The 24,234-nt window shown below is 30.9% G+C and overlaps 1 protein-coding gene across 3 annotated transcripts in view; it reads left to right on the top strand.

The window, feature by feature from the left end:
• Nucleotides 1-24,234, top strand: part of LOC143206585 (putative G-protein coupled receptor CG31760) — a 337,104-nt gene that overhangs the window by 290,545 nt on the left and 22,325 nt on the right. For all 3 annotated transcript variants that reach the window (XM_076419193.1, XM_076419192.1, XM_076419194.1), the window contains exons 10-12: nt 645-798; nt 16,368-16,477; nt 23,215-23,429. In XM_076419193.1, the coding sequence (XP_076275308.1) occupies nt 645-798; nt 16,368-16,477; nt 23,215-23,429 (479 nt within the window). The remainder of the gene's footprint in view (nt 1-644; nt 799-16,367; nt 16,478-23,214; nt 23,430-24,234) is intronic.

Below are 24,234 nucleotides of genomic sequence, written 5' to 3'. Positions count from 1 at the left end.
AAAAACCGGGAGAATGGCATTCCAGATAGAGCAGGGCTTATATAGCCGTTGCCATTGTTGAAATTGTTTACGTATTTATAAATCTCAAGACCCTCTCGATGTTTTCTCTCAAAGTACCCTTGGCTAAAACTACCACATTATTGAACATTTTTTTCAACTTTTGTGGCCAGTATCCCTCCAGTATCCATGTAAATTTCATCCTCCCAGTTACTTCTATGTACACTTTCCCATGCTGACGTTGGACCTTGCATAGACCTGTTGCTTTGCTGGATCTCTTTTAGTTTGATGATTGAATGTATTATTTATGTTTTTATTTTTTGTTTTGTGAGTAATCCAAAATTACATGAATCTGACGACTGCCTGAAGAGCAGTATGAACTTAATCTTAAAACACTTCATAAATTAATTAACGAAGAAAGAAAAACAATCATCTTTTTTTAGACATACTGCTAAATATATAGAAAAACTAGTTTTAAGTCAATTTTTGTAGACATAGAAGGCTTATTTGTAAACCTGGTAACTAACAGTTGAAATAAACAAAAACACAAAATCCCCCACATGTCATTTATGAGTTAAATTTTCTCTTTTAATCTAAAATACATATTATATGTATATGTTACTTATCTGTACCACTCTGTTTTTCAGAATTACATTACTCTCCGTTAGTGTGGTTTGTGTCTTCTTCACTGTCATCCTCAACTGTTACATGTTCAAACACAGAAAGCTCAAAGTATTCAAGGTAGCTAGTCCGATATTTTTAAGTATTACTCTTCTGGGCTGTGCTACGATGTATTTGGAGGTAAGTTTGATTGAAAATTATCTAGTGTATATATTTAGTTCAACATAATTTTTTATCTATGATAAGAATTTTATAATAAACACAATTAGAGTACTTGGTAACACATGGGGTGAAAAGTCTCGGACCTCACACATTGATTGCGTCCAAATGTCCAAATAAGGTGATAATGCCAGAAAACAACAAAAAAGTCCACAAAATTGTTTTAAATATTCGAAAAGTGAAGTTGAGTGAGTTAGCTAACATCGTAACATGGCGCTACTAGAAATAAATCAAAGTCAAAAGATGCATGTATAAATGTGACAGCTGTCGGATCATTAGTTTGTGAATTATAGTATTTTCAGTGAAGCAACTTTTGTTATTGTGAAAAAAATGGATAAAAAGGAATTTCGCGTGTTGATAAAAATACAATAGAAGCAACAGTTGGCTTGATGCCGAATTTCCGGAAACTACCCCAGGAAAATCAACCATCAAGGATTGGTATGGTAAGCACCGTGTCAAGAATCGATGAATTGGGCTTCGAATTACTTCCGCATCCACCATATTCTCCAGATCTGGCCCCCAGTGACTATTTCCTGTTCTCAGATCTCAAAAGAATGCTCGCTGGGAAGAAATGTTCGTCGAATGAAGAGGCGATCGACGAAATTGAAGCCTATTTTGAAGCAAAGGGCAAATCGTACTACAAAAATCGTAAAGAAATGTTGGAGGGTCGCTATAATCAGTGTATCATCCTTGAATGGAATTATGTTGAATAAAAAAACTTAATTTTGCCAAAAAAATGTGTTTTACTATAGTAGGCCGGGGACTTTTCAATTGGCCTGTTAGTCATCTGTTTACCCTACAACATCATCCAATAAATCAAATAATCCACAGGTGCATATTTTATTGATTTAAAGTAATATAAATTACCAACCATAACAAATATTTTGCAGTTCTCCATGAACTATATTATTATTAGACCAAAATATTATTAAACATTAGTAACACCATTCATTATTAAGAATTAACAAACCTAATATATTATTTCAAGTCTACTAAATAAAATAGATAGCAAGAGCAAAATAAATACTGCATAAAAAATGAAACTATCCCGAACTAGGATTTTGTAATCTAAAAATATATGCCGTGTCGTGTTCTCCATTATTTTTGCATTATTTCCATGGACGAGTAATCGCTAAATGAACCGAACCGTATTCATTCGAGCACACGTGAACAAGTTTATCTAAAAATACTTTACATACTACAACCTATTACTACCTAATCTAGGTTAATTAAGACCTCCTTAAGGTAAATGCATCATTGAACAAAAATATTGGAACATTTTTCCTTTAACATGGTGAAAAATTCATTTTAAAATCTCGATAATCGAATTTTTATTAAAACAAAATTTACCTTCATATTTTTTAGTGTTGGGAGCTATCGACTGCAATCGACTATCGACTGTTTAATAATTGACTACTTTTTACTATCGACTGTTTCAGTAGCTATTTTTGGTTCGACTGATTTTACTACTTTTTACCAGTGACTGTTTCAGTCGTGTACTTTTAGTAACTATTTTTAGTTCTACTAGTTTCACTTGACCGATCTTTAATGTTGTAGCCCTGTCGTCCTAGCCGCGACCTTGACAAAACTGTACCCAATTTACGCTTACATAGATTTATATGTAATATATATAGTATTATGATTTTTTTGGTAGTTTGCTTATAAATAACAATATATTGTATATTAATATAGCAGCATTTTGAAACGATATTTTTCAATATTGTTAATGTAGGGTAAAAAGATTGAAATTGTGAATGATAAATAGTAAAATAATTTTTACTGTTTTTATAGCGAAAATAGGTATTTCGATTACTCTCTCGATTTTTGTTAAAAAATATTTCCGTTCAATAATAAATAAAGAATTTACTTTATTTATAAAAACTATAGTAGTTATTGCGCCATCATTTTTAATTGTCATGAATTAGTTTTTTTTCTATGATTAGGTATATATTTAGTTTTTATTTAGTATTTATGGCTATTGTACATCTTTAGTTTTTAGGTGTTGTTTAAGTTCTATTGTATTGTCTAAATTTATTATAGCATATTATTTTAAAATAGCAATTAACATATTAAAATACGATAAAATATTTGTAGGGTACTATTCCAATCCATAGAAAAATTCCATTCCTTTTTACATACCCACAGTACATTAAAAAATAAAAGCAATTCTACTTCGTTTAAAATTAAATTATCAATTGCATGTTAATAGTGTTCAGAAATAATTTTTTTCTTTTCTTTTTAAAAGTTAGTACGTTTCGCTTATACTACCGTTGATAATATAAACATATAAAAAATTAAGTGCTCCAATTTATACAGGAAAAAGCTCCTACATCTTCATCCGACATCACGAATTAAAAAAACACTCGAACCGTGCATTTATCTCAAAATAGTAATTACTATGTTCAGTCGCTAGTTTTTTAACTATTTTCAGTCGATAGTTCCCAGCGCTAATTTTTTCTTTATTTTTGACAGATATTTATAATTAGAATAATAAACATAAAGTACATTTATGCCCGGTGACCATCGTGTCGCCTCAACCACTGCCGCCATCAGGCCGGCATATTATTTATAGTACTTTCATATTCCCTTATTCCCGTTATTTAAATATACAAGTATGTATCAGAAAAACTATAAAAAAACAGAAACGTGTTATCACTCGATTATTTAAACAAAAAACATTTGTAATTTGCTCGTGTGAAAGATAATCCAACAATTCAATATAAAACACCGTATAATTATAGCAATATTAAGTTTGATAATTTAGATTTATTTTGATAAATTAACACTAAGAACGCCCATAACATATAGCTGACTTGAATTTTTTCTAGAATTATTTTAATTTAATTTTGAAATTATGGTTACCTTTTCTTATATCTTATAAAAGATGAATAATTGATATCCAATTTTATATTCTAATTATGTTAATTGTCAAATCTAGTAAAATTAGACTTACCAGGTTTGTCGGTAATTACACCTCGAATTTTGTAACAGACTTCTCTAACACTAAGTATCCTAGGTTATGATTTTATTTTACTGATCTCAACACCAAAACTACACCAATTATATTCCCACAAAATAACAGCGTTAGAGATTTATAATTTTTGAAAACGCCCAGTTATATGCCTGAAAAGATGCATTTATGAAACGTATTACTTTTCTTGTATCATCAAAAAAAAACCTCGAACCATAAGAAACTGTAAAACATAATTTCGGAATTTAAAATATAGTGATTTTAATAGCCGAGACAAAGAGCGTCCTAGTAGGCTGAGAACTTTTGAACATGCGAAACTGCAGGAACTGTAGGATGAATAACCAACACGAACTCAAGAACAATTGGCAAAGAAGTTTAATTACAAGCGATGGCAAAGATTCGAAAGACGGGAAGATGGGTCTTACACAGTAACTGAATGGCCATTCAAGGCCATTAGAAAATCGAAAAATTAGCAATAAAATGCCGCTTTACAGGTATCAAAATCAAAATCGCTTCTACTCCGAATATTAACCGGTAATTAGAACTGGATTTACTTCTTATTTTATGGATTTATGTCCTTAAATTAAATCGCTTTGGTTACAAGACCATACTCTGTTTTTGGTGGAACGAGATTAGTGTCGTATATTATGAATTGTTGAAATCTAGAGAAATAGTTATTACTGATCGCTGCTGACAGAAAATGATCAATCGGTGCATTGATCCAAATTATGTACAATATGCTCAAAGACATGATAAGGTGATTTTATCGGACCCGTCTTACTCTCCAGACCTGACTCCATTTGACTAATATTTTTTCGCATAACACGTGCTTGCAGAGTAACACTTCATTCGTTTCAAAGAAGTTAAAGTATGGTTATTCCTAAAATGGTTTATTGGTTGGAACTCAAAGGAGAAGCTACTCATAAATTGCCTAAGAAATGGGAAATATATTAAATAGCATTAAATGGAATTCAATTGGCAATACAAATGATAGTTAAATAAATGTGAATTATAAAACAACTGCTGCTTACATAGGTATGTCAGAATTGTTTAAATATATATTTATAACAAATCATTCAGCCGCATAATATTACAAAAGAAGTTACTATATCAATTCCTTGCCTACACTGTTTACGGACAAGACAAGTGGAAGTGACACCGTGATATTTTATTAAAAAAGTACGAACAAAATATGTTATTAAAATCTCTATACTAAGTAAATTATTTTTATAGGAAATCATTCATGTCTGCTCGAGCGCATACGATTCACTTCATTTAACGATTCGCCGTCCACGGAAGTGGAAAAAATAATGGAAAACATCCCCGAGCTCTATATTTGGATCGGAAATTCGGTTTGGTTTATTGGCGTCGTCGTAGCGGATATTAAAACTGTTATCGTTTCACATTGTTGTGTGGAATTCGTCATTAATATTTCTCGAAATTGACTATAGGTTATGACCTGAGGAGCCGGCAATAAACTATGCCCAAAAGTACTTTTATAAAATTTATGAATAACATATTTTTATGGAAAAGTTTCTCCCAGTTCTTTTTGATAAAAATTGTTTAATAATATTGTAGAAAAAAATCTTTAAAAATTATTGGAATATATTTAATATTTAAGTATCATTTACTTATTATTATTGAAAATAATAGTTCACTTACACAGAGTATATTTATTTATTAATAACGTGTCGAGCTATTATAGGCAATTCTTCAAGAAATTGCTGCGAGAGTACCTCGCTGGTTTCCACCGGAATGTTATTCCATTCTTGTGCCAAAACAGCCAATTGCTTCAACGATGTTGAAGATGGAAATACTCATAACTCTCTGCTCTATACCTCTCCTTCTCTCTAAACAGGTGAATTATGTTGAGGTCTGGTCATTGTTTTGCCAGGGAAGATGTTTCATTATCATCTTGCAGTATGTCAAAGTTTGGCAGCAAAAACCAGGCGGTGGAATGCATGACGCACACCTGGTCGCGAAGACTTACCCTGTACTGACCAGTTGGACCGGGTTATGTGGGACTCCGAGCTCTACTGCATTAAATTTGGGAATATAGCATCAGCCAACCAGCAGCCGTTATTGGGCATGAGGACTAACTAACTATATATAGGCGAAGTTAGCATACGACTGGATGCTGTCGCATGGAGGCAAAAGTTATGACTGCAGCGAGGAATGAGGTCGTTTGAGTCTGGAAAAGTGAGGTTAGCGGTGACGCGAACAAATTTCCAGAATGTCCACCAGCTCGCGAACAAGCGCGTTTTCAAAAGAACTTGAGCTGAGTTGTTGTTTGTGGAAGGATTGGGATATGAAGTGCTTGATTTCTGCAGTCAGTTTCCCTGTGGATTTAATTATTTCTGACAAACCATGGTGCGTTTAAAATTCTCCTCAGGGACTTATTTTAGAAAAATTGAAGCCGTTTCACCTGGTCGAGTGTAACAAACTTGAAGTAGACATTAGATCCGTAGAGGAGTATGGAGAGTAAAGTACTATAGGTGCGGCAAAACTTCCCGTTAGAAGAGTAAAAATAATCCTTCACGAAGGAACTGCAATGTGTTGAAACTGTTGTGGAAGAAGATGACTTTGCATCTTCTCTTGTTGCATTATATAATACCTCGTAAAAATGGTTTTTAAGCATCGATCATACCTTTGCTCGTCAGTTTGGCGTTGAAAATCTTCGAAATGGCACTGTTTCTACCCAAATTTCCACGTATCCCTCTAAGAAATTATTTTCCAAATATTGGCGATTCCAGATTCCAAAGCTTCTGTCAAAATTCCAATAAACTATGTTCATTCACAGTAACTTCAGTTCGCCCTTGGTGGTCTTACACATCGAACTGTGAGGCATGTACCAGAAATCCTCGGACTAGAGGTGTTTTTTCAAAGCTTGAATATTTCTTACTTGTTATAATTTATGGGTAGGACTGTTTGAGCACATTCAATCCACCTTTTGTGGTTTTTAACTACACCAAGGAATGCTTCGAGTAACTGCAGAATGATTATCAATCCAACGCCAACCTGTCTCCTTTTCTTGATAATTAATTTGATTCAGATTAATTAAATGAATTCAAAAGAGAAAAGCTTTTTTATTTCTCTGGAATCCTACCGATTGCGCCATTTATAAAATGTGAAAAGGCTCAGAAAACTAAAACTTAATTTACTTAAAGAACTGTTTCAAAAGAAGAGACGACTTTTTGAACGGCGATACAACGGGACATTACGGGTTTTTATCTATTAGAAAACAGGCCAAACCCATCTATACTACGGCACATAGCGCAATAAGCAAGTCCGCAACGATTTTATTGTATAACAGATAAACATAATTGCAAATTAAAAAAAAAGTTTATACCTCATATATAGCTCGTTTCATTCCATTTCATTATTCGATAAGTCTTTGTTGGAAAACCCTATGAAATTATTAATAAAACTGTACTAAAACTACTCTTTAAGCAAGTAGTATCAATAATTTTATTAAAAAAAGACGCACCAAACAGCGCAATTATAATCATATATTCGATATACCAGTAAACTAACATATGAGTCTCGCTATATAATAACAAACAAATGGAATTTTCAAATGAAATGGTCATAACAAAGAACATCTAAACATCCATAAAATATGAAACTTTTTATTCGTCCCCAAAGAGAAACAGCGATTGTTCATTGGGAACTCTGGACGTCATAGGGTATCATTGAACATTGTAACTACGGTGTTTTTTTGTTAGTTTTTTTTTCGTGTCCATGTTCTATTTAAAATACATGTTCCGGAGATCAAAAGGGTTTTCCCGTATTAAACTACACATGAAATATCCAGCACTGACAATCTCTGTATATTTCACTGTGTCAAAGAGTAGCGAGAATCGATATCGAACTCAAAGGCGTGACATGTACGAAGCTGAGTAATATATTTTACAAAATGTACTCCCGCGAAAATATGATTTATAGGCAATATATTTTGAAAAATCCAGGGTATTTCAAAACATATTGATATTTTTTAATAATTTTAAAAATATTTGTTATTATTATTTATTATTTAGCAATCTAGTAAATTAATAATAATGAGGAATATCATGTTATCCTAATTTGCTACTGTTTAAAATTACAAAGTATATTCTACGATAGGCTTTACACTTTGGGCTTAACATCTATGTCACTGTTTCACTAATAACTTGCTTTGAGTGGTGGTACAATAAATCGTCAGTGGTTTCAAGATTTGTTGGTAAAGTAGAAACTTATTATATACTGACCGGGCTAAATATCTACCCTTTAACCAATAATTTTTTTAACATGTGGCTTCCTTCTGAGTTTAACATGGTTATGCCTACATAACCTTGCATGGTATTTGGCTAACAAGTATAGCAAGATATATATAGTCTATTCAAAGTTTTTTTAGTTATACGTAGTGAATATTTGTGACGTCGAAACATTACAATGTTGCCGCATCAACTCTGAGTTTTAATTCAGTTTGGCTTTGACATACAAAAAAATTCTAAGCCAAATAAAATAATTGAATAAAAATGTTACCAAACATAATTTATTTTAACATTATATTATATTTAAAAATTACAGTTAATTATACAACCACAATAATTTATAGGTAAGAATTAAAACCTCTTATCGTTATTGCTCTCAAGAATTTTGCATACGTCTTGCAGCTGGTCGTTATAAACCTGCAAACATTATTTTAGCCCTTTAATTTGATAAAATTTAAGTGACAAATTGATTGCGGCTTTAATAGATAGAAGACGATATAACGAAATCCCCTTTTGCCGGTAAATTCTGTTAGAGAGGTATTATTGATGATATTAAATAACAAAAGTCCCTACAATTTTATTGAAAATGTTTGTACCGGGCTACTGCCGTGCTAAATATTACTGTGGGTACTGTAAATAACACTAAAAAATAAGCCTACAAAATGAAGAATAATACGTTAGATTCACCCAAGAAAACCTGTCTACATATAAAGCGGATGATGAATCTTGACCACCTTGATATTGGCTCTATTCTAAACCACATATACGAAATGTATAAGAACAGTAAGTACCCAAACTATTTTATCTGTATCAACATAATTAAATAAATTACTTTAGAGAAAATTGTCTCTCTGGAAAGTATACATAAAAGGATTAGGGACATGCAGCTCTTTGAGGGATGTAAGACATCCTTTCATACACTCTTACAGGGCATATAATTCAAATGGTGTAAAGATAACCCTCGGAGAGTTTTAATGGACCTTCCAGGCATTACCTTAAAAAGAATTCAATTAAAGGCATAAAATAATATAAGAAATTTGAATATTTCAAAATGGTTTATTGTGGCACTCTTGGCAAGACAGTAACAAAAAAAGTGTAAAGACAATAAAAATTTATGAAAAAAAGTTAAAGTTACAATAGCATTCAATTGGGTTTTGTTGGTAATTATATTTATTAATAGCTAATTACATATATATTGCTGGTTGAGAGAGATATTCCATCAAAAAATGTTTGGATATGTGGAAGGAAGCATTGTCAACCATAACACCTTCGGTTTGGATGAACTCGATAAGACATACAAAGGAAGTAATTGATAAATGGTGAAATCATGAACATGTTTTAGATAGATTAGAAATTAACAGTTTAGTAATTGAATTGGACAGTGAGTTGTAAAGTGAAAGTGACTGAAGGAAACTTTCAGGATATGTGATAATGCTTTGCAATGCTGAAAATTCTTGAGACAGAGTTATGAGAGTGGAAACAACTATAGGTATGCACATAATTAATTGAATATAACTGTAGAAAATGGTATTGTAGAGCGTGAAAGATTTGTGTGCACAAATATGATTGTAATTGGTCAAAATTGAACATAAGAATTAAGTTAGAACGAATGAGGAGAGAATGTATACATGAACTGTTTTGTAGATATGGTAAATGCATTAGACAGAATTCAATGATTAATTTTATCAAGAATGGTGTACACAGGCAGAAGCAGAAGAAATAAAAATGCGGTGATATCAAGATGACTTGAAAAGTAGACACACCATCGAGGGAAACAAGAATGAAAGTAAAATACGTTTCTCAGATATACAATTCTTAATTAGGCCTCCAGAGGGACAACAATACATAAAAAAACGCGCCTAGAAACTCTACCTCATGGATGGTGTGGAAAAGAGTTCAATCTAAACAAAACAAATCTAACCTACAAACTATTATACTGTGTTCTTAAATGATTGTACTGAAAACTCAGAGTTGAGGCGGCAACATTGTAATATTTCGACGTCACAAATATCCACGACGCACTACTAAAAAAACTTTGAATAGACTATATACTAGCTTTTTCTTCATTTTTTTGTTAGTCAAATGTATATGCACTGATTTATTTTGGTTAGCCTCCATTTTTCTGTACAGCATTATATTAATTGTAAACACGGCAGTAATTTTTCAAAATGTTGTTCTTGTCTCATTCAAGTTATCCTCATTACAATCTCCTGAAAGAATCATTGAGAATTCTACTCATAAATTATGTACTCTGTTTTACATTTATAAGATTTAGAAATAAGTAAGAAATTATCATATAGGGTACTTAAACTTAAAGGCCATTTATTGGAACAACGAATATAAGTTGGTACAATATATATTAAGCAAAATATTCTCCATACTTTTTACACCATTCTTACATCGTTCTGACAAAATGGCGAACCGTTTTATAAGAAATATGTTTTTGGTATCGATCCAAACGTTGATCCAACGCCTGAAGTTATCATAGTAGATCCACTTTTCGCCAGTGTCAATGCGCTATAGTAACTTTTCTTTTTTTACTTGACAATTAATGAAATTAATCACGTATAAAAGTATTTAAATAATTCATTCATCCATTGCTAGTTTGACTGGAAGTTCAGTGAAAGCTTGAGCTGTACTTTAGTCCAATTAATGTTTAACTCCTTTGGACTTCCACAATGACCTCAAAATTCCCACTTCTGAATCGTTAAAATTAAGATCGACAATAGGCATATGACGAAGCAGAATGACCATAAGTTTCTAAAAGTCTTTGGTGTGCTTCGATAGCAACTTTATTGAAAAAATAAATAAAAGCAATAAATGTCGAAAATACAATTTCGAGTTTGATTGACGCATCCGTACACTGAAGAATTCAATAATATTAAATGGAAACCTATTGTTTTACGTAGAAGCATGTCAGAACCATCGAATTCAATGATTAGGTTAGATTGTTTAACAACAGTTTACAAATACATGCAGCCATCTAATTTATGTGAATAATTTATGTAAACAGTTTTAGAGATATCGATACATTTTTTTAAATGGTATATCGATTTTTTAAACAGCTAGGAAAAATATCGACATATGTTTTTTATAATATCAGCAAACAAACAAATTGAGATATTGGGCCAAAAAATAACCAATAAGTACCAAAAACCGTAACAAAAATATAATAATTTGATTTAAGATATGATCAAGACAAGATATAACACATCGCAATATCCTATCAGGCAGATAACGTACGTCTCACTTTTAACCGAATGTAATATTACAGAAGGTGTTAATAAACAAATATCAGAACAATGCTGAAAATCCTAGAAAACTTGAATCTCTTAATATCATGCAGAAGTGCTTTTGATGCAACATTCTCACCACTAGGAACCCAAGAGAGAGTATCCATTCTAACCGTTTATACATAATTTTCAATCAATCGTATCAAAGCGATAAATTATCATCACAAAACGTCATATTTTATCTGACCTATCGTAAGTTTAATATTCATAATCATAAGTTTTCAACATTTGTACTATTTATGTAGACTTTAATTTATCCATATTTAATACTTAACTTAAATTTAATTATATATTTTTAATATATTTTACTCTGTATATTATATGCCTTCGAATAACCATCTGTTATTAAAAATATTGAAATTGTGAGGAATAATTTGCAAATTCAAATTAGTGTTTGAGGACCTCGCAGGTGAATTAGCTACAGTTTACGTATTTCTCTTGTAATATAGGTATGGAACACTTTTATGTTACCAATTCCTATAAACATTTACAACATCATAATATAGAGAAACATTTGTCTTTATATGAACACAATGGTTTGTAATATGAAGGTTGTCTTAATTTTATACAACTACCATAGTAAAACAATTTTTTTGGCAAAATTATTCATTTGGCATAATTCCCTTCAAGAGTGATACACTGATTATGGTGACCTCCAACTTTTCGAAACCATTTTTGTAATACGATTTGTCCTTTGCTTCAAAATAGGCCTCAGTTTCAGCGATCATCTCTTCATTTTACCAAAATTTCTTCCCAGCGAGCATTCTTTTGAGATCTGAGAACAAGAAATTCAGGGCCAGATTTGGAGAATACGGTGGATGAGGAAGCAATTCGAAGCCCAATTCATAGTCCCAAAAGTTAATCAGAAGATGCCCAGTGAAAGAAGACTTGTTCTTATTTTCTGTTGATATATAAAAACGATATAAATTGATATAATATTGATATTATAAATAAAAACGGTGCGTCCAGATACTACAGGAGTGATTATTTACAGTGAGACCTTTAACAATTAATATAATTTAGATGACGAATATCAAATAGCAAATGCTTTAAAACTAAATAAACCTTTGTGGGTTCATTTGCTTAAGGAATAGAGAAGACACTTGTACTTTCTAATGTCAGTTTTCTATCATATTCTACACATTTCAGGAGCATATGCATTCTTTAACATCATCGCTCTACAACAAAGCTAAATATGGACGACACGAAGAGATAATAGCATCTACAATGTTTAAAAAAAGTTAGCAATTGAGAAGCTATGTAGAAACTAGCAGAAGAATGTTGAAAGTAGCAGAGAAAACATATGTTAAAAACAATTTAGTCATGTGTTCCTTTTAATAAACTTTTAAGTTAGCGCAGTAGAAATTGATTAAATGTGTTATTGTATAATTATATCCCATAATACAATATACTTGATTTTATGTAAACGATAAAATACGATGTTTAACAACATAAAATGGCAGTGGAGGAGCTACAAGTAACATATCACAGCCATAAGAAAATAGAAAATGGATAGTAGCTAATCTGACAAAAACAAATTATTGGAAAACGTTCAGCGAGTTTTTGCAACAACTTGTAGTCCGATAAGTCTGTGAGAAAAATAGACGAACCGTTATTATAATATTCTCTCTATTAAGTACTACATTTAACATCATATAGATACAATAGAAAAACAATGAATGGTTGTTAAGTCTCAAGAAATAGTAAAAAATTTCGTAAATATAAAAATTATACCCCAAGGATATTGAAAAAGTGAACTTTATACATACTTTGGTCAACATATTTATCCTCATCCATCTACTTTATCTCGAAAAACCTAAGGCAGTTTTCTAAGCTATAAATTAATATCAACAGAAGGCCCCCCAAAGGGAATATTATCCAAAGTAAGCTTATAAACTATAAATTTAATTTCGAAACTGTCCTTTTCGGTCGTATTTATATAACAACTTAAATCATATATAAGCAACAGGTTATTTTAGGGATATTATTCTTCCGGCTGTATTCCGAATTTAAATTGGGTATTAAATTAGCTCTTTTCTTTGAATGAAAAGTATTTCTAAATTGCCCGAGGTTAGTTTATTATTACAAGCGAATAAAAAAGTGAACATTCCAAAAAGGTGTTTGACTCTGCATAAAAAAAGATGTTTATTTACGCCGAGTTTCTGTTTATTTTTATCAAAATAAAAGGTGGTTATTATAAAAAATTGATCAAAATAAATAATATCGTTGATGGAAAAGAAATAAATTAAGAAGTCGCTATATCTGTGGGCGGTACTTGTGTAAATCAAATTGAAAAATTACATACGTAAATGCTTAGATGTTTATAACATCGATATAATATTTAGTTTTATTATAATTATCCAGTTTACTAAAGCAAGTACTTAAGGCAACAAGACTCATGCTGCTGAAATGATAATAAAAGCCTAGCCAGTGGTTACAAGCTTTAAACTAATTGTTTTCCTCGGGTTGTAATTCCTAGACAGTACTGTCAGCAGTTCCAGAAATCGGCTGTCCTCTCAACAATTTTCTGCCTTTCTCACACATCTGCTAATATATGTTCTCGATTCGACAAATAGCATCAGCCACAGAGCCAAAGAATACACAAGGAGCCAATAGAGATTCATTTGTTGATAATGTTGCCTAGGAAGCCGACACCTATGATAAAATAGTGCAAAAAATGAGCAGTGTCAATAAGTGAATGTAAAAGGCGCATTATTTTATTAGAAATATAGGTGAGAAACTGTCCTGATCTGAATCTTAATATAGTGGTAATACTGTTCTTATAGGAAGTCAGAAAGCCTTCTGGCTAAAATAACAATAACACAATAAAAGTAACCAGACTAATTCGCGCAGCGCTCAAGGCCACAAGACGATATTCTTTCTGATTCTGCGTGGGTTCAAATACTGCTGGGTCATTGTCATTATATTATGTTTATGATTGTCCCTAAGGCAAGAATGTAAAATCCCGACAAGGAAAATAATTCCCACGTTAGGCCAGTAACCAAACTGGGTAAGACCGAATGTCTTCTGGAATGATCTCTAAGTTGGTCACTCGCCAGTTAGTATGTTTAATACCGAGGGCCATGGTTCGGCGCAAACGTTATGCAGTACGTCCAATCCAGATAACCTTTAGTTGGTAAAAATACTCTAAAATATACCAAAAAAAAAAACAATAAAAGTCCTAAAATATGTTTTATTTAAGTACTATTAACATTGTAATTAAATATTTAAAAAATATATGAAATATATTATATGATTTTATAATTTTTTATATTTTTATTAAATATATGTTGTCATGTAAATAAGTTCACTTTCATAGAACATAAAAGAAAAAAAATTAAATTCTACAATGATAAGATTTCGTGGTATAATCAATGTAATAATACTGATATCTGATAATTATTTCCTATCGTTGCAATGTGTGCTTAAATATAACACAATACATTTGAACTCTTACTGACATTCCGATTAAATATTTCCTAAATACTATTAAATGCAAAATCTACGTAATTATCTAATATTCCAATTTCTATTTTCAACAAAAATGTTTTCATTACTAGAACTCCTACTGGCCTTAAATACACAGTACAATACAATATATGTTGTTTAAGACAGTTTATTTCTCAATATTTTCTTGATATATATTTTTGTAAATATATAATATAATCTAAATTTGTTTACTTCAGCATTTTTTTATCAAATTAATTACGTTAAATTTGTCATTGTCTGTGTATCGGTCAACAGTAAAAAGTCCAGCAGTCGGTAGACTTACTACCAAAAACCGTTATTCAGAACCCATATTAGGCAGTAGCCCAGCTCAAATAAAAACTCGCTCTTAAAACTCTATTTGGTTTACTTTGGAGACTTTAAAATATATATAAAAAAATAATAACATAGTTTTACTTACAAATTGTCGAGATCTTCATTAAACTCGAATTATTATTTCGCTTGTATTTTTATATAAATGTATATACATTTGTGTATATTATTTTATATTAATAGAAATTAGTAGTACTTACTAAACATTAACTTTATTTAGGTTATAAGAAAACTACAGCACAGCAAAAATAATTGTTAATTGGACCAAAAACATTAAGAAAGTACAAATTTATAAAACTCTTTTCGAAATTGTATTTGCAGAAACACCTAACACCTACTAATAAATAGATCCGATAAAAAGATTTCAATAAGAAACAAGGAGATAAGACCAAAAGAATATTTTATAAAAAGTAAGCACCTCTTGAATACAAGTGTCCTATTAATATTTTATAAACGAATACTGTAATTTATTTCACTTAGCTTTATTATCTTACTTTTCTCGCCAAATTATAAATACGGACATAAAACCAAACATACAGTGACTTTACTAAACTGTAATAAAATACTCCTTTCGTGAATAAGTTTCATAAAATATATCTAAAGAGGGAGTTTATTAACTTACTTACTGCCTTTTGGAAACCAAAAAAACCAGCACCACCACAAAATACAAATCTAACATCGAGTTCCTTCGAATTAGAACTTGAAACATACTTAATTGACATATAACAGATATTTTTGTCGATAGAATTTTATAAATTTTCAACCGTATCCGATGATTTTAATAGAACTTTAATTTGAACAGAAAAAGTGAATATGTTTACACAAATGTACGTAGAATTTAAAACCTGATGTCAAAACAAGGACGTGAATATAATAAAAGAGTAACAATATATTAACTTAACCTCTATGATAATAATCTTCATACATTAATTAAACAGTGCTGTTTTTTCTGTTGGACAAACTTAAAAAGTCAAATAGCTTGATTCTTTGAATCAGTGTCCTACAAGAACGTTATCCTAGAGTTGCAATAACATACTTCGGTGTTAATATGAGAATAGAGTCTCTACACATATCTGTTTACGATTATCTTAGTTTAAGTAGTTTAAAATAATGAAATATAAATATATTGGCTTTTTTATGGACAATTCTTTTGCATAATAGTAACAATAGAGTAATAGTTTTTTTTATTTACAGATGGCAGCTATATTTCCAGTTTTGGATATGTACTCTTGTATTGCTACAAAATGGTCCAGACACTTAGGATTTTGTGTTACTTACACAGCTCTTTTAATGAAAACATGGCGGTAAGTTCTTTGTTATGATTTTTTCTAAATAGTCGTACGCTGCATTTAATTTATCGAATACGACTAAATCTACTTGGTTTTGTTTTTCATTATGTTGTTATCAAATTTTTATAGTTTCTACTACATGTTATTTAATAACTTAAAATTATACATAATTGTTCAAATAAATCTTTAACTACTGTATTCCAACGTGATTTTATCCTTCAGTATTTTACCAACGACGAACCTATCTGCGACACCAGCACATTGCATTTAACGTATTTTTAAGTTATAAAACTGTATCTCAAACAAGAATACGTAGAATTTATCTCACCAAAATATAAGGAGTATTGGTCTTTATTTGGGTATTTATCTATATTAATGGAAAACATGGCCTTTACAACACGAAACCATCTAATGCATGTTATGTGCTTATTTTGATTTTGATTGATGCCAGTTTAAGTTTCTACACTATTAATGTTCAGTAGTTTCAGTTGTTTATTCATATATTAACATTAATATTATCAAGGTTAATAAAAGAATTAAAACTAGTATTTCTATGTATTAAACCCAAGAAATCCCCACATCTTTACGTGATGTTACAATTTCCATTAATTTTATTATATTTCCATTACTAAAACTCTCTCAATTGTGTTATTGTGTAAAAAAAAACTATTAAACATACAAAATACAATAGTCTTCCAATAAGTTGTATTTCAAACTCATTTAGTAGTTTAGTAGTAGTCATTATCGTAACTTATGTTTAATTGTAGCTATGTATTCAATAGTAATCAATACTTTTCTTTATAGTTATTTCCTTTATATATATATATATATATATATATATATATATATATATATATATATATATATTTATATATATTTATATATATTCCTTTAATATTATATATCATTATTATTATAATTAATATTATTATTATATATTCCTTTATAAAAGGATATTAAAAATGTAAAATCAACCTAAAATTTTCAACAGAAAGTTTTAATATAATAAAATATAAAAAAAATAATAAAAAAACATTTTAATTAGAATTAGATTATAATATTAGATATATCTGCTTAATGGAAAATATTTTGGTAATTGATTCCCAAAGTTTACTAAATATACAAATATTTAATTATTTCTTCTTAATTAAAACTAATTAACTAACTCCAGTCCCGCCAGGAGAAGTAGCAAAAGTATCAGACAATTTAAATATACGTTTATAATTACAAAGTGAAACTTGAAAACGAATAAATGTCAGGCATTTAGCAGTAGATTGGAAGCACAAATGCGCCGCAAAAGACACTTGAATCATTAAATGAGCAAAGTTCTTGTTTTAGTTGTCTAATAGTTGTAATAGATTAAGTTTAAATACATTATAACGTAACCTTTAAGTTTGTACTCATGAAGTTTCAAAAGCGATTATAAGTTTGCTGTTATTAAAATATATTTCGTAAAAACTCCATAAGTATTTGAACTTTTATCCGGTTGTTCATTACTATTGCTGGAGATGTTATTGCTGAAGTAATCTTGTTACGTAGTGAATAAAATGTCAAATAACTGTAGAATTTTTAAAAGTTGTTATATCAACCATGATAGAAACCATATTTTCGATTAAATTTTATTGTAATATTAATAGATTAAAAAATTAATAATCCAAAATAGATACATTATGCATAAAAGTTTGAATTTTCATATCGAATTATTAATATGCATTCTGAGAATTTCATTTTTCATGCATTTGCTATTCATTCAAACATTTTCTGAACATAAGATGGCGTTACTGCCAACTTTATTATTAGACAGTGAACTTCACCTATAATTATTATTATTATAGTAACATTAACTGTCTCTTCCACTTGTCAACATGAACAATTCACTACCCATTCTCATAGACAAGAAGTTGTAGTAGTCCCTAGAAATCTATCTAGAGCTTTAATGATGATTTCCATATTACTTTGTTATTTATAACTCTTAATGGTATATGTCACCCTTTTTCAGGTCTCGCTTTTTCATCTAATCATAGATTTTTTTGTACAGAGTATAAATATTTTGTGACATAATTATTTCAAGGATCAATCATTAAACATCAGAAATCAAGATGGCTAATTTTATGGGATTTTATATGTTATGTTATTCGATTATTTTGAGACTTGTGCTTAATTTTACGTTTTTCTGCTATCAAACCTTTTATTTCTTTTGGAACATTTAAACCTGCTAGTATCAGTTCAATAATGGGCATAATATCTTATATATTTTTAATGGCAGTGGTAAAATTAATTACTTCCTCTAACAGTTGGTTCGTTGTTTTTAGAGGTGTATTCGGATGAATATGCTGCTGTAGTAGCATATGTATGTTCTTGATAACAAAGATGTCAATTAAATCTGGAAGCCTGTTCAAGTTAGATGTCCAGATGTCAGCTGGCCAGTATATATAAACTCATATCCATAACTGACGGCGGCCTTGTATAATTCCCGCCCCTTTGGGAAAATAAGTTTCGATTCCCAAAGAGTGGGCTTGACATTAATATCGCCACCAGTAACAAAATGGCTGTCAAATTTCTTAGAAAGGTCAATATATCTTTCAGCAATGATGTTATGTCTAGGTGAATAATAGATTGCACTATCTTTAACTTTTGTTTGGTTGACTAAATCGTACAACCATACTTAGCTTCGATATCCCGTGATGCATACTGGTCTTCTTTAAAGTGCTTGACGTAACTTTTAACAATAAGAGCATATCTCCCCGAGCTGTGTTACGACAGTGAATTGAATGATAAATAGAATAGTACCGAAATCTTATAAACAAGTCTTTAGTAAAATGGGTCTTTGATATAAAAGATATATCTATTTTTTCTTTATACAGGACTGCATGTAATTCGTGTTAATGTCGCATCAACTCGTTAGCGTTCCACTTAATTATATGGAACGTCATTATTGGGAGCTAGTTATAGTCATTATTGGGAGTAAACAATTTAACTATAAATTCTAAACCCCGGAAAATTAAATCGTCGATACCTTATTGAGTATTAAAGTATATTAAAGTCTGCTTTTACCAACTATGGGTTTATCTGGACTGGGTATCTAAAGTTTAACGTGGTGTCCGAACCATGGTCCTCAGCATTAAGCCTACCAACAGGCGAGTGACCAACTTTAGAAATTATCCCAGAAGACAACCGGTCTTACCCAGCCTTACCCAGTTACTGGCGTGACTAGGATCATTTTCTTTGTCGGATTTTATACTCTTGCTTAGAACATTCACAAATTTTAAACAATCACAAACATAAATTTACGACCATGCCCCAGCAGGATTCGAACCAGCGGCTATCGCAACAGTAGGAGGACCGTCCTATCGCCTTTACCACTGCGCCACCAAGCCGGCTAATAAATTATAAATTGATAGCTGGACAGAATTATAAATACTTTATTATTCAAAAAAGATAAGAACATTCAAAAATTCGTTAATATATTAATACACTTATTGGATATAATTGCATATAATTAGTTATAACTCATTAGTTTAATTCTAACTTTTAAAACATATAATTAAATAAAATAAAAAGTCAATTAAAACCATATTTCGATTTATTGCCGTTTTTTGACATTATAATCTAAAAAAATCGATAACAATTTTTTATTGAACTTAATTAACAAATTAATTATAATTAATTATAATTAATTTCAACAAATAAGAAGTAAATTAGTTATTAAATAATAATTCTCATATACTTAATGAGGAACACTTTGTCAACACCAGCTGGAATTATTTTATTATATTATATTTACAGTACCTCTAAGCAAATTATGAGATGAAAATAATGTTCTTTATATATAGGTTTGTTCCAATCCAAGTTTGTTCCTATAACTTTCATTAGTATCACCCTGCTTATAAGTTTCACTCTGTCTTACGTTCCACTAACATCGAACTAACAACTTGCCAACGAATGGGAAATTAATTCAAGTACTTTACAAATTCGTTTTAAAGGATTTTCTTCTATTTGAAGCTTTATTCTCAAAAATCGGTACAATGTATTTTCTTCTTTTCTTCAAAGTCTTGTCCATCGACAGCTGCTGCCTTTTCCCATATTTCAGACAACTTATGTTGAGAGAATGATGTATTTGATGAGGTGGTCTATAAATCGACTAATTTTGTGGTATCTTCATAAGAGGTGAAGCGCTAAGAGGCAGGTCACGACTCATATGTCAAAACAGGTAGTAATCAGAAGGCGCAAGGTATGAAAAATACAGCGGGTGGTGTAGAACTTCCCATTTTAATGTTTCCAAGTACGTTTTACCAGTTTTACAATATGTGGTGCAGGACTGTCATATTGAAGAATCGCCAAGTGTTCAACTCCAACGCATTAATTGTACTCGATAGAGATTCCCTTTGATGGTTTCAGTAAGTTTTATGAACTTATCCTATATTACACCAGGCTGATCCTACCTTACACAGAGCATTAACTTAGAAACACGGATATGCAGCTTTGCCTTCGATGTTGATGCATGGCCAGGCCCTAGATTTTTTTCGCTTTGTATTGTCGTAATGGATCCACTTTTCCTGACCTGTAACGAAATGATGCAAAAATTCATACGGCACAATATATCCGAGCTTTTGGATCATTCCCATGTTCTTCTTGCGACCGGTGCAAATTCAGATATTTTCGACGTACTGAAAAAAATGTTTGTTCACTCTTCAACGAAATGACACATACTGAAAAGGTGAAGGATTCCAAATGAAGTTTGTTACATATGTATCCGATGCAATTTAATACACAGTAATGCCATCTGTTGGACATCATTTTTTATCCCTTTTTAGTTCTTTTTAAGTTCCCAAATAGAATAAATTATTCTCGTATTCTCGATAAACAACGACATTTGCCAATTAACGTGATGTATATTTATTATTAGGAAATAAAGTGTGTCGACTACACAAAGGGCTGACGAGGCAAAGGGTGATCTAATTGTAAAAGCAAATACGTTATAAAAGACGCTCGAGTCCTTAAGCCAGTAAAGTTTTTGTTTAAGCTACTTGTTGGTTTCAATACATCAAAGAGGAAAGGTTCTTAAGTCCCTCTCTTTAATGTAAATATTGTCATTTTATTACCGAAATACTCTAAAAGTCGCATATTTTTCAAAATGAACAAGATTAGTAACATTTTATATTTTGTGATATATGAGCTTGTTTAAAAATTAATGTCGACTGGTAATTTCAAATAAATATTCGTCGATATTTTTTGTCTGATATTTTTACGTTTATGTCACTCATTGCATTTCCTATTCAATCAAAAAAAAAAGCCGCTGAGAATCAACGTTTGCTGGATACTTACAGTAGGCATGCTCTAAACTTAAAAACAAGTGAGGCGTTGTTTCGAAAATTCAAAAGTGCTGATTTCCATGTGCAAGAACAGAACGTTCTGGTACATCGAAAAAGTTTGGAGAAACTGCAAAAGTTAAGTAGATGAAGAACTAACCGGAGCTCAAAACCAAGGCAGAAGCGATAAATGTGGCCCAAGAAACGATTAGCAACCGATTACGAGCAATGGGGAAAATCCAAAAGGGTATCACATGAAATGCTGCTCAAAGGTATGGTCGGAAGACATTTCTGCATCGAATAGTGATGGGTGATGAGAAGAGGGCTTATTTTGAAAACCCTGAGCTGAAAAAAGATCATGGTTATAACCTGGCGAAGCCAGTCGATTAAAAGGCCAAATCGTTTTGGTCGCAAGAATCTGTGTTTGGTAGTACCAGAGTGATCGCTACCGATAACAAATGATCAATTTGAACCATGATCAAGAAACGTCCATAATGGGCCGGCTATGAAATTAAAAAAAAAATAAATTCTATGGAAACTGTTAGCCTGGGAGTTTTCTCTGAAATAATTGTGTTAAATAGAATTTATATGGAAAATACTACTCACTGTTTCTATGCGCTTCATAAAGTTAAGTTGGACATTATATTTTCACTGTCCGAAGTAACTGATTAGAGACACAATTAGTTCCTGACTCTAACTATGTATTTCATGGTTTTGGCATTTTTAGTCAGGATTATCACAAATCTTAAACAGCAGTGAGAAATTTATCAAACGAAAAGCCAAAAGAACGTTTGCGAATTTAAGGCCTCTTATTATTATCATAAATTTTTTAAATAATTTTGCAGACCAGCACAAATCGAATTTTATAGGTTATTCTGTCTCTTTTTGACTAAAGTAATACTATTAGTATGGGAAAGAGATTTAATAATAATTTTACGAACTTAATTTGGCAATAAATTCGACCGCATTGGCTATTTTGTTGGAAAAACTATATGTATAACTATTGCTCGTTTAATACTATAAGATAAAAATGGTTTGAATGACTAGTTCGGTTAGACAAATCATTTTGAGAATTGCCATTAAGTATTTTTCGTAGTTTTTTTCGTAGTAGTATTTTATTATTTAATAGCGTTTTCCTGTTCTAATATTCTGTCCATAACATCCGTTAATGGATGGCCAACTTTAATATGCAATCGATACTCGTGAGACAGGCTCCTTTCTAAAAACAAGTCTTAATGGTATAATAATGCTATTACATGTGTTTATTACATTATTATTATTATTATATTATACATGATAATGATATTGTTGTATTATTATAATATTATATATATATATATATATATATGTATATATATATATATATATATAATATAATTTAATATAATATATATAATTTAACATAAATAATATCTACACATTTTTTTTCTTTCATTTTTGCAGAGTCTCTCTCACATATCGTGTTAAGTCTGCTCATAAAGTTAAATTAACTGACAAGCAGTTGCTCCAGTGGATGGTACCCATTCTACTGGTGATGCTCATTTATCTAGGGACTTGGACCTTATCGGATACACCAACAGCTGAAGAGATAGTCGACAATGATGGGCTTCGTTTCAAACAGTGTACTTACAATTGGTGGGATCACAGCCTTGCAATAGGTACGCTAACCAATAAGTTACATACATATTCTATTGGCCTATACATTAATTTTAAATTTTTTTAAATTTGCAACATATAGTCTTACTGTGAATTAAATCTCATCAAGTTCATTTGTAATCAACTGAATGTCTTACATTTTCATTTCGTCGAAGTATGAACAAGAAGCATTTCCAGTTCATTGGAAATGTCAGATTTTGTGCCGAGTACATCGCATTTGCCGAATATTTTACTTTTTTACTTCAATTTGATGAAAATGCGGCTAAAGGTCATCGAATGTTATGTGAAGCTTATGGTAACGATGCAGCACCCATTTTAACACGTGAACACTAGTGTCGATGTTGTATAAGTGGTGATTTTTAAATCGAAGGCAAATAGGGTTCTGAACATCCAAAACAAATTGAAGACGAAGATTTGAAAGCATTGCTCGATGATGATCCGTTTAAAAGGTAAGACGAATATGCATAATTGGTAAGAGTAGCAGAAGAAACCATTTCCAATGGCTTGAAGAATACTAAAATTATTCAAAAGCATCGATATTTTGTTCCGTATGAATTTAATCCTACTGCTTCAATGGCAAAATCGGAAATTTTTTTGCATGGTATTGTTACTAGTGATGAAAAGTGGAACCATTACGATAATCGAATAAAATTATGAGACCACCTGGTCATGCATCAACGACAAAGCCAAATATCCGTCAGTTTGGTGTATATTATAGTATGAGCTGCTAAAACCTAATGAAAAAATCAATAGAGAACGCTGTCAACAATAATTGATGCGTTTAAACCCAAACATTGAGCGAAAAAC

This window comes from Rhynchophorus ferrugineus, unplaced genomic scaffold (assembly GCF_030347505.1).
Source record: "Rhynchophorus ferrugineus isolate W39M unplaced genomic scaffold, kcgeb_rfMv2 rfM1, whole genome shotgun sequence".
NCBI lineage: Eukaryota > Metazoa > Arthropoda > Insecta > Coleoptera > Curculionidae > Rhynchophorus > Rhynchophorus ferrugineus.
This window is presented reverse-complemented; position numbering and strand designations above follow the sequence as displayed.